The sequence below is a fragment of the Leopardus geoffroyi genome, chromosome A1 (genome assembly GCF_018350155.1).
Source record: "Leopardus geoffroyi isolate Oge1 chromosome A1, O.geoffroyi_Oge1_pat1.0, whole genome shotgun sequence".
Classification (NCBI taxonomy): Eukaryota; Metazoa; Chordata; class Mammalia; order Carnivora; family Felidae; genus Leopardus; species Leopardus geoffroyi.
In genome coordinates, this window is record NC_059326.1 from 175,710,751 (window position 1) to 175,723,489 (window position 12,739).

The following is a 12,739-nucleotide window of genomic DNA, read 5'->3' on the forward strand; positions in this document are numbered from 1 at the left end:
TTCCCACCAACAGTGCAAGAGGGTTCCCGTTTCTCCACATCCTCACCAGCATCTACAGTCTCCTGATTTTGTTCATTTTAGCCACTCTGACCCGCGTGAGGTGGTATTTCAGTGTGGTTTTGATTTGTATTTCCCTGATAAGGAGTGACATTGAGCATCGTTTCATGTGTCTGCTGGCCATCTGGATGTCTTCTTTGGAAAAATTCTCATTTAAACCTGAGTTTAAATGACCACTTACTAGACAAGTGATCTTGATGCCACAGCATCTGTGAACCTTGGTTTCATCAGCAAAATGAAGATAATAAATCGTGGTGAGGAAAAAGATAAGGTATCTGAACAGATTGTGCAAAATGCCCGGTTGTTAGTAGATCTATTCAATAAACAGTCTTTCTGCCCCTTCTCTCTCTAGTGAAATAGCAAAAGAGCCTGAAAGTAATATACTAAATTAGGAACTGTTATATCTGAATAATTCAGCTGCTGTGCTATTTCCTGTAGCGCATTTTCATAGGAAACTGAAATGGAAAAAAATATTTCTCCTACTTAATAAACTACTCAGGGCAAGAAGTCACTAGCTTAAGGAAAATAGGTAAATACTACTAAAACTCAACACTAAGGAATGAAGTCATTTAGCCCCTTCTGGCCCTTCCTCTGCCTTTGGAAGCTTACTGCCTATCAGAGTTCCTCTGTTCCATGTCTGCTGGGCCGGATCAGGTCCTAAGTCAGCAAGGAAAATGGTCACCCAAATGCACAATCTTTATTCCTAAACTGAGGCCCGTGTCCTACAACCCACGACATCTTTTTTGGGAACCTTGAGAGCAATGTCAAAAAGCAGCCTGTGCCCAGTGTCAGCCTTTCTGGGCCCTCACAATTCCCACCCCCATATCCTTAGCTCCCCAGAGTCTCCTGAGCAGAAGGTACTTCTGGCCCAGACTGTACACTTCAAGAAGTCTGCTTGCCTTGGTCATGTACTCCCAGTGCGTGGACCATTGAAAGTATCAGACATTTGCAAGAGGTGAAAAAATCTGATGCAGTCCAACAAAAGCCCCAAATCGCTCAATTCTTCTGAAAGAACAAAAACAGACAAAAATACACCCCAAAAGCTCCCAGTCGTGTCCTGTTCTCTCTCCTTTCAGAGATCCTTCTCACAAGTCCACAGAAGCCTGAACCTGGGGAAAGAGTAAGGTGGATAGAAGAACACTAGACCATCCTCTCCCAAATTTTTGGTCATCAATTGATACGTTTTGGCATTTTTGTTGGATCTCTCCTTTTTTTTTCCTGATAGCCAAGTGACTACCAACACCCTTCTCTGCCCAGAGGGAGGAAATGAAGCCAGCAGTGATTTCCTTGGAGATTAGCACCAGCTTGAGTGGTGAAACAAGCTGAGCAGGTGCAACAGAATGTGGGCCTTGCTTCAGTTTCTATCTTTTCTTTTCTTTTTTTTTTTAAGTTTATTTATTTTTGACAGAGAGAGAGGCAGAGAATGAGCAGGGGAGAGGCAGGGAGAGATGGAGACACAGACTCCGAAGCAGGCTCCAGGCTCTGAGCTGTCAGCACAGAGCCTGACACGGGGCTTGAACCCACAGACCGCGAGATCATGACCTGAGCTGAAGTCAGATGCTCAACCAACTGAGCCACCCAGGCGCCCCTCTCACTATCTTGGCTTAAAAACACCCATGAAATGTTGTTGTTGTTGTTGCTGCTGTTGTTGTGGTGGGGGGGGGGGGGGGAGCAAACTCCTAATCTTTTAGAGACACATACTAAAGCATTTACAGTTAAAATGATACACTATCTGGAAACTGCTTTAAAATAACATGAAAAGTGGGGCGCCTGGATGGCTCAGTCGGTTAAGCATCAACTTCGGCTCAGGTCATGATCTCACAGTTTGTGAGTTCGAGCCCCGCGTCGGGCTCTGTGCTGACAGTTCAGAGCCCAGAGCCTGCTTCAGATTCTGTGTCTCCCTCTCTCTCTGCCCTTCCCCCACTCACACTCTGTCTCTCTCTCTCTCTCTCTCTCTCTCTCTCTCTCTCTCAAAAATAAATAAATACATAACATTAATTAAAAATAAAATAAAATAACATGAAAATAACATAAGAAGATACAGGAGACTGTCAAGTTGATCATTGTTAAAGCCCGATGACATGTACATGGGGCTCTGTTATACTATTTTGTCTACTATTGAATATGCTTAATTTTTTTCCTAATAAAAAATTTAAAAATCATGAGGGAAAACACTTTGCCAAAATAGAGACCAAAAAAAGTCAATAATTTTTTTAGCAGTGTTCAAGAAAGTGAGAACATCATCTAGCTTTGAATTCCACTATCATTTAAGTACGGTGACTTTCTTTTTAAAAATTATAGTTTGGGGCGCCTGGGTGGCTCAGTTGGTTAAGCGGCCGACCTCAGCTCAGGTCATGATCTCGCGGTCCGTGAGTTCAAGCCCCGCGTTGGGCTCTGTGCTGACAGCTCAGAGCCCAGAGCCTGTTTCAGATTCTGTGTCTCCCTCTCTCTGACCCTCCCCCGTTCATGCTCTGTCTCTCTCTGTCTCAAAAATAAATAAACGTTAAAAAAAAAATTAGTTTGGTTTATGAAAGTCTTCTTTAAAATTAAGCTCAAATTACCAGACACAAGTTATACAATGGTTTTCATATTTTAAGAAGACATGCTAATTGCAAGATTTTGAATCAATATTTTTTTTTAATTTATTTTAATGTTTATTTATTTTTGAGACAGAGACAGAGCACTCTAAATACTCTAAAATTGCCCAATCTAAATACTCTAAAATATGAAAAGTATTGGCATGGCTTAAGACTTTGAACTTTTATTAATTCAGTTTGCAAACATGAGAGAGGACCTGTAAGTGGCTGATGGAGTTTTCTCCTTTACGTGTCATAAGGCCTGAATTCTGTTAACCATAGGTTAAAGTTTGCCATTTTGCCACAGAACTTAAATAAGACATGTCACACACAAGCATATATTTATAAATGTGACCATTAATAAAATATTTGAAAATACCATTAACACATTGCTTTTGTTATAGCTAAAGGTGGATCTCTTAATTTGCCTTAAAGTTCAAAACAGCTCATGGAGGGGTGCCTGGGTGGCTCAGTCGGTTAAGCGTCCAACTTCAGCTCAGGTCATGATCTCCTGGTTCTTGAGTTAGAGCCCTGCGTTGGGCTTTGTGATGACAGCTCAGAGCCTGGAGCTTGCTTCAGATTCAGTGTCTCTGTCTCTCTCTGCCCCTCCCTCCCTCTCTCTCTCTCTCTCTCTCTCTTTCTCTCTCTCTCACTTCTCTCTCTCTCTCTCTCTCAAATAAACATTAAAAAAAATTAAAACAGCTCATGGATTAAAATGACCTGAAACTATCAATTGCTCATTTTATTTATAATGAGATAAAAAAAAAAAGTATGTTTAGTATCATTCAGGGACTAGCACAGATCAGAAATAAATTATAAATCAAACCAGAACAACTTTTATGAGACATTGATAACATAGGAAGTGCTCATTAAATATGTGCTAAATAAATTAAAATATACAAAACGAAACTGAATTCCAGAATAAAAGCTAAAATATACCCAATTCAAATCCATGGTACCTTTTCCTATCTCTTACCAAAAAAATCACAAATTCTCCTTTGAAACAGTCTCCTTTAATGTATACAAAGGCAATAAAATGTTCTAAATTGCTCAAAATAACTACAGGTAAAATTTTTCAAAGTACTGAAAGACACAGTCTGCCAATCCTAATGAAATTTTAAGCGCATACACAATTATAAAACTTCTCAAGAAAATTGATAATTCTGCTAAATGTTTTATCTGTCCTGGATTGCATCTAGCTCATTCAAAAGGAGTAAGACGTAAATAAAATATACACCATGAGAGAGGCGGTACAAAGGACTGTTAAAAAATCTTTCGTAGATACCATAATTGTAAGTAATTTCATTGTTTTGCTAAGAACCGGAGCCTGTGCTTCACTCTACTTTGTGTTTGTTTGGCGTCATAAAATAGGCTTTCTCGATAATTTTTCAAGTTTCACCTTCAAAAACTGATTAAAAAGAGGACTGTACCTTTATCTTTCTAGCTACTAAGAATTTTCTGAAACCCTGAAAGTGGAACCCCTTCTGTTTCAATAATATAAAATGTGATGAGAACCTACACTAATTTTGAAGTTAAAAAATTACACATCGCTATCAATTTATCATGGTAAAAACATACTTTAATTTCTGCAAGAGCAATTTTCTCTGAACAATTAAATATAAAATGAGTCTGTCAGGAAATATTAAAATGAATGCTCATGTCATGGGCTCCCTGCCTTAATTCTATACATTATCTTATCTGTGCTGGGACCAAAAACTGAAGTACAATGTAGTGTTGAAAATATGTGATAATGGATCTTCAAGCTTATTTTCCTTACAGCAAGATAAAGTTCTTAAAAAAATAAACACGGGCTGTTAAATTTAAACTAGGCATATGTTAACTTTAAGACTACTTTTCCATTCTTTCTCATGAACACCAACAAGAATTATTCTCAAAAGCGTAAACCCACGAACTAAGAGCATCTTTCTAGTTGCAGCTAGCAACAACCAAGTTCATGAGGCTTGCTATAAACAGGTTTTTCCTGAAAGACATAGAACAATGTGTTGATCATACTCCATGGCTTCTGTGAAGACAACAAAAAAAATAATAAAAAAAAAAACCACTCTACCCTGCCCAAGTTTTGATTCCATCAGAAAAGCAATTAAACCTAGTTGAAAGGTTTTCTACAAAAAGGCACAAAATTGTATCTGGTAGGCTTTTTCCAAAGTTGTTCCAATATCTCAATTCTGCTGGAGCCAAAACAATCCAACCCATACTTCATAGTTTAAAAACTGAATTTTCCTTCTTCTAATATGAAGAAATACAAAGTAATAGAAAATGTTTCCTATACAAAGATTCCCTCCCAGGACGCTATTAAAAAACCAAAACTGTAATGAGGTTGCACTTAGACAACTGCAATAATTCACCATGACTTTCAGAAGTGAAGCAATGCAGTAACTTTCTGTTTTCAAATATAAGATGCCATATATCATTTTAAGGATCAATAAACTTACAACACAAGCAGAGTTATTAAAGTGACATGAGTTATTTGCTTGGTTAAGACAAATCCATGGTGACTGTGTCTTAAGTAAAAGCAAATGGGCTCTAAATCCCAAAATGTCTCCCTATCAAGTTTTAGGATGGTCTTTAGGAAAGATTTTGCCCACCCCCCCCCCGCCTTTTTATTAATTAATTAATTTATTTATTTATTGTCTATTTCCTGGTATTTAGCTAATGGAGGTGTGAGTATAACTGAGCTGAAGATAAGAGAGTATCAGAATATATACTATACAATTCTCCTTTACTTTCCTGTAAGGACAGAAAATAGGCACCTCTCCAAAGAAGTGCTGTATTCAAATATAATTATTGGCAAGTGCCCCAATATATTATTTGGTTTGGACATTGAAATTCCAGGATGTGTTTGGCAGGACAAGGAATTTTTTTTTTTTTTCCTCCTTAATGTAAGAGTCAAATCATGCCTTTAATCACATGAATATGGACCTTGTTTCTTCATTTTAAAATTGGGACAATAAAACCAAACCTCATAGGATTGAGAAGTCCTATGCCAGTGCCTGACATATGGTACATACTAAAAATAAACAAAAAAAAATTGACTTGAATATTATGTAAGCTTAACATTTTAAAGTTGAGAAGTATATTCTATTATTTTATATTATTTTCCACTTTCGAAACTTACATCTTTTGATCAGCATGTACCAACCATTCAAACTATAAAATTTTTCCTCTCATCTTACTTGCTTCTAGGAGGCATTCTCCCCCAAAACCTGTATCATGTTTATGTCAAGAGCCACTGTAGTACACTGGTTAAAAGCCAAATCTTGTGTCTGAAAAGTAATAATAATTTCTACCCCACAGGATTGTTGAATGAATTAAATGAGTTAATATATGTAAAACTGAATATCATAAGCATGTTAGCTATTATTATATTAATTATACAATATATACAATTATATTAGGTATATATAATTATATACATTAGTGGTATCTGAAAACAGGATTTGAGGCATGTCATTTGAGTTCGTATTAATTAAAGCTTTAAACTAAGCAAAAACAAAACAAAAAACTAGAAAAAGACCCTATTTTTTGTAATACAAAAAATATTCACAAAATACAATGCCTTGCCATATCAGTTATTTAGAGGATTATTCACATATTTGAAATCTCTGTTCTTGCTCCGCAAACATGGATAAAAGAGAATGTTAAGGCTGGACAAAAAAACTAACTGAAGACGTTATCCTCAATTTCAATTCACTGTACTACTCAAACCTGCACTAAACAAATGTGAAAAACATTCTGATTGATTTCAAGTTAAAACAAACATTGCCTGGTGTTAGTTACCTATCAGGTGAATTCTTTCCTTTCAATGTAGCAATACCATGCTGGCCTTTGATTGAATAGTAACATTATAATGTGGCCATGTAAGCTGGATCCTGTAGCTTCTGTGGTGCGTTTCCAGATCTCTACACAACACGTTAGGAATTCTTGACAATAGCCATTGAAACTGATTTACTAATATCTATAAAATTTCTTTCCTAAAATTAATAGCTTTTAGGGTAATAAATTCAAAAATGGCAGCGGTTAGGAAAGAGTGTGGTTGTGGTTGCAGCAATTGCAATTTCGCAGTAGCTCACTTCAGGATCATAAGGAACTTAGCATCACCTCCATCATCCCCCACATTTTATGGAGAAACCGAGGTCCCCAAATGCTATGATATTGATAGGGCCAAGACCATAACCTAGGTCTCCAGGCTCCCAGTCAATTAAGTGTTTGAGTTTTTCATATTAAATTTAACCAAGTAATCCATACCAACTCAAAATGGCATTTTTTCTTTTTTGCCAAAAACCAATTCAAAAGAGTAATTGTTAAAATACACACACACACACACACACACACACACACAGAGAACTACATTCATTTAAGTAAGCACTACAGTAGTCAGTTTACTAACTTCGTGTGATTTTTTTCAAAACCCAATTAGGATTTTTTAAAATCCCTTGTTTCTATTGTGACTTTCAAATTACCACCACACTTGCTCTTGGCTCCCTGAACCCCACTCCCTTTCCTAAAAATGGTGGGGACGGTGAGCAGTAATCAACAATCTACTTTCTAATCCTACCATATTTGAGCCAAGTATATTGACTCATCCTTTTTCCCATCCTCAGCATAATAGACAACAATCCTAAGGGAAGAGTTAGTTTCCTAGTTAGTTAGTTTTAGGATCACTCTTAGTCTATTCTATTATTATTTCATATAAACCTCCAACTGAACCGAAAGATTTCACGTTAAACACATTCCATTAGCCCCCCCAAAATACTAATAATGTGCATATATATAGTTTATTCATTTTCCGAATTTTTTATTTTTCCCAAAGCAAATCTTTATCAAAAATCAGTAAACTGAGAACAGAAAATAAAGCATGAGGTCACCTAAGTTCATTCTGTCACTGTATAGTAGTAAAATAAAGTGTATTCAGTTCTGAACCAATCTTAATCAGTTGAAATGTACAGAATGCCATCTCAGATCTAAAAATTAGCAACATACGAATAATTCATAAAAGTCACCTTTGCACTACACTTTCTTTAAATTTATGTTCCAAAGAGTACTAAAAGCAACTTTTTTAAAAACAGACTTCATGAAATTGCCAATATCTAAAAGAGCCTTTTTTTACCTAACCACTAACACAAGATAACTGCTCTTCAGTTTTGAGTAAAGAATCCTTTATAAAAGCAAAAGCCAACAGCTTTTTGATACTTAGGCAAAAAAAAAAAAAAAAAAAAGTTTAAAACTCTAAAATAAACTTAATGGAATATTTTAAGATACATCCTAACTGTTACACCTGAATCCTTCAGGGAAGGGACATTTAATTCCTTGGAATGACATAGGATTCTCTTAGCAAACTTCCCCTCCCACTAAGCAAATGATTAATCAAAACAGACAATTCTGCTTGTGCTGACATCATATTTGGGGACATTGCAACTATTTTGTAATCTGCTTTAGCCCTTGCAGAAACGTCTCTACAATAACCCTCTATCTGTGGTGCATGCATGTGTATATACACACACACAATGTACATACACACGTATACAGACATGTATTTTAATCCTTGTTTTTTTAACCTAGAATTGGCACTCGAATCAGCTGTGTGCTTTTGCGCAAGTTATATCTTTCTGATACTCAATTTTTTCCTCTGCAAAATGGGGATAACAATAGAACTTACCTTGTGGGGTCATTGTGAGGCCTGACTCAGTGTTAGCTTATCATCCCATATAAATTTCCTAAACACATATAAACAATCATACCCCCGAAGTGTACAAACTTAGTGGGGCAACTGATGCTCAATTAACTATGAAATTCCCTTTATGTCGTATCTGTCAACCAGACCGGCTGCTCATTAATTCAAAAACATCAAACAATGTGACTCTTACAGAGTAAAGATACACTGGTGGCCAGAAAGACAAGTGATCTTTGCCTGGATCTATTTTTAGGAACGGTTTATCTACACCCCTAGTGTTAACACTGGAAAATAAACAAATGGATGAAAGGCATCATGAAAGAGTCACTCTGAGATCAACAGTTTCATGGTATTTGAAAATAAATGGGGATGAAGAAAACATTTAGATCATTTCTGTACCAGTCTTTACTGAACAGGGCAGGCCGGAATTTGCAAAGAGGTTTAAGAGGAATTGCTGAATTGATGAATTCAGACTGTTCACACTGCAAGATTCAGAGAGGTTCCAGGTTTAAAATTGAACCAGGGAGAAAACTATAATTCAATAGTTGGTTTTCACTGAATCACTACCCTACACTACAGTGGAGGAAAAACATGAATTCTGTCATCTAGTTACTTCATGTGGGCAGAAAATGATCATCAGTTTCCACAGTGAAATATACTTGTATCTATACATTATTTATTCCCACCTAAAAAAGTAGGGAAAAAACCAACCCTGCTGATCCTGTCAGGCTAGAAAGGTATTACAGTTAATAATTCTGACATCATTAGCTATCTGGTGTTCATAAGTATGCCAATTCATACTATTATCTATGGGGGAGATTACAATTAGAAATTTCCCAAAGAAACCGCTGAATATTTTGTTCCAAATTATACTCCTGTCCTGCCAAAATAACGTCTGGTAATTAACTCATTTTCTGAGAAGAGTTCTGATATGCGCATGAACAATTCAAACTCTCTTTAGTTAAACAGATACTACACCATGCAATTTCCTTATTCATCTTAATCTATAAATGGAACATAATCTTACCGGAAAAGGAAAAATGTTGTCAGCCCTGTTCAAGCTATCTTCCATCCAGGATTTAGGAGCAAAGGCAGAGCTGGGGCGAGCGTACTTCTGCAGCTGAATATGATTGCTTGCAAAATTTTTCTTCAAAGGCGAGATGGAGTTCAGGGGCGTTATTCCTCCATTCAGCCCTCTGCGGTGATCTCGGCCTTGGGAACCTCCCCAGCCACCATATCCACCACCTCCCGGGCTCCACGAAGAAGATGGTGTAGGAGAGGGGCTCTGGTAGCTGCTCCACGGAGAGGGGGGCTTGTTAAGATTATTCGCCAAATGAGGCAGCTGGTTAAAAGCAGCATTTCTATGTGTGAAAGGCGGGGGATGGGGACTGGCGGGAGACCTCCTCTGCTGCTGATGCTGGCTGTGATGATGCTGGAAATGAGGGTGATGAGGGTGGTGCTGTGACAGAGGCCCGATCTGAGGGGAGAAGCTGCCTCCAAAGCCAGGGCTGACGTGATGGGGGAAATTCTGAAACAACAGAGCACCGTTATTGGCCGAAGCAGCCGGGACCCCTCCCTGGTGAAAGAAACTTGCATCTTCATTGATGATTGTAGAGGAAGAAGGTGCTATCGCTGCCGACCAGTTACTGAAACCAGTAAGAGACGATGCACTAGACGTCAAGGGTTGGGTCGAAGTCCCCAGCCCCGTGGCTTCTTGATAATCAAACCCTGTCAACACTGGCGATTCGATTCTTATTTTCTCCTTCCCATTGCCGTTTTCTGAAGAATTGTCCCCTTGATTTTCTTCCGACTTGGTCTTCTCGGTTTCAGGCAGTATTCCGGCTTCCTGACCTGGACTGGGGGAGAGCTGCTGCTTTTCTAAAGGGTCTTGCTGTTCCTGTGGCTGACTTTTTGCTTTTTCTGACCCCAGTATCTCATCCTGAATGTTATGGGTAGCTGGAGCGGGAAAGAGCCAAGCTGACCCCGCACTGCTGCCATTGGCAGCTGTGTTATTATTTATAAAAGCAGCAGGGCTGGGGGTGGCATTTTGGTGATGGTGTGGAGGCTGCAGATGTGGATGGAATCTGACTGGAAAAGCAGATTTATTCCCAGTATTGCTTTGCACTAGCACTCCAAACCCGTAATCCCCCATTTATCACTTTTAGGATCAGAATCTTATGATAAAAAAGGGCAACCCGATGTCCCGCGTCTTTGCGTCCTCCACCCGAAATTTAAGTTGTCTCTTTGCAGTGTCTTATTTATATAGCTAGCTCAAAGATCGCAGCTTATCACTCGAAATAGTTCTGATTTGGAATTCTGGTCTCTGAAAGAAAAAAAAAACTAAAAAAAAAAAAAAAAAAAAGTCTCTTAACACATGGACATGAATCCGACTGGGCTTGTTTCTAGGAGGGAATAAAAACGAAGAGGGCAAAACTCAAGTCTTTGGTTAGTAAAATAGGCGCTTTCTTTTTCCAAAGGAAAATGTACATGAATGACAAAAACACAGCTTCTCAAGCATCTATGGATGTAGAAGAATAAGCCTTGCGCGGAGTAAAAATATATATATATATAATTTAACAATCACATATGGTCTTCCTCAGCAGTTTAGATTCACTCACATAAAAATTAGAATAGGGCTAAGAGGAGAATACGTTCTTTTCTTGGCAGCTTGGTTAAAAAAAATCAGGAATAATTTAAGAACATTATATATTATATATTTATATATATAGATTATATTAGGTTATCTGGGGCGGGAGGTGAATTCCTGGTTGCGGGAGAGGAAATCAGCATTGACTAATGGAAAGATGATCGCAGGGAGGTCTCTGCTGTTGCCGGTCCTGTTTCTGCTCTTTCACGGGGCGCAGTTTTGGCCTCGGGGGCTGTTCCTGAGGCTCTGGGTGCAGATCTTGCTGCGGTCGCTGTTCCTGGGCTCCCCCCCGGCCTCCTCTCCCCCATGAAAGGGGTTGGAAACACCCGTTTCTCCCTCTTGGGGGGATCGCGATCAGCAAGGATTAGCGAGACTCGACGACAGGGAGCTGGCGGCCCGGGGGTGCGGGGACCAACGGGGCGACCTGGAAGGTCCTGCAGTTTCGGCCTCTTCCCCTCTCTGCGGCTCCGGGGTTTTTTTCCCTCATGGGACCCAGGGGCGGTTTGTTCAGTTCTCTCAGTTCGATTCTCCGCAGGGGGGGTGGGGGGGTTGGGGGGGTGGGGGGGGCAGGGAGAGGAAAAAAAGGGAAAACCCGCTAGTGTAGTTATTCTAAAAGAAAAGGGCCTCCCCCCTTTGTGCTCTCTCTTCTTTCCCTCAGATTAAAAAAAAAATCTATAATTTAGAAGGCTTTTGTTTCTCCTCACGGTTGCTGGGCCGTCGTCGCCGCCGCCGCCGTCACTTTGCCCCGGTCCCGCAGTCCCCGCTGTCGTTGTTGCGGACTCCGCCTGGCTCTTCTTTTGCTCTCCTTCTTCCTCCTCTTCCTCCTCTGCTGTCGCCGATGCCGATGCCGCCGCCGCCGCCGCCGCCACCGCCTCCCGGTGTCCGGGTCCCGCAGCCGCGGCTGAGTCCTTCTCCTCAGGACCGAGCCGAGTGAAATGACAACCAGCTGGAAAGACCGAGAGACACTTCCGGTTCGAAGAGGGAGGGGTGGGGTACCGAGGGCACCCCGCCCACCTGTCGAAACACCAATCAGCTGTTAGAATTTAGACGAGACCACGCCCCCCGGCTCCGGTCCCCTCCCAGGAAGGTCGAAAGCTCACCTCGAGAGACGCCCCTTCCGTCTGCGCCTCGCCCAGTGAGGCCTGGCGACTGGAACCCGCTCCCCCACCCAGAGTGAGCGCAGCAGGTTGCCATCTTTAGTGTGGGCACAGGACTCCTTCGCTGTTTATCTCCCCTCCCCTCTCTTTGCAGGAGTTGCATGTAGGGACGCACGGAAGAGAACGGATCCCTCGAGCACTAAGAAAAAGAGCCAGGGTCTTGCGGATCCGAGTGGCGACCGGTAAAACCAAGGATGAACGGGAGGCCTGCCCACAGTAAAGGTGGGTCCCCGGGCATCACGTGCTTTGGCCCGAGCTCCGCCCCAGAGGGATCTGGAAGGGGAGGCGGGTCTCCCCAGCCTCTGTGCCGAGCCTGGAACTGCGTACGTCCTTGTCCTGCCTGTTGACCTCACGCGGGACTCTCCCTTCACCTTCCATTCCACCACCCCCACTCCCCAGCGTGGCTTAGCTGGGAGACTTGGTGCAGTCTATCAGGCACAAAGATACAGCTGCTGTAAACGTACGTGGTTGAGACCTCTTCATCCTATTCTAGTCCGCTCTCCACACCGTACCAGAGAGACATTTCCAACACGAAAATCTTACGGTCTTCCTCATCTGTTCAGATCTTTCTATGAAAAAGGCCAAACTCCTTGAAGGTCTGGTATTCAAG

At 40.7% G+C, this 12,739-nt stretch overlaps 1 protein-coding gene across 4 annotated transcripts in view; it reads right to left on the reverse strand.

Moving 5' to 3' along the window:
* Positions 1-11,924, reverse strand: part of CPEB4 (cytoplasmic polyadenylation element binding protein 4) — a 66,296-nt gene extending 54,372 nt beyond the window's left edge. For 3 of the 4 annotated variants that reach the window (XM_045501007.1, XM_045501002.1, XM_045500999.1), the window contains exon 1: positions 9,353-11,923. In XM_045501007.1, the coding sequence (XP_045356963.1) occupies positions 9,353-10,477 (1,125 nt within the window). In that variant the 5' untranslated portion in view covers positions 10,478-11,923. Of the gene's footprint in view, positions 1-9,352 lie in introns of all 4 variants that reach the window. The other variant, XM_045500997.1, reaches the window with a different exon arrangement.
* Between the last annotated feature and the right edge of the window lie 815 nt (positions 11,925-12,739).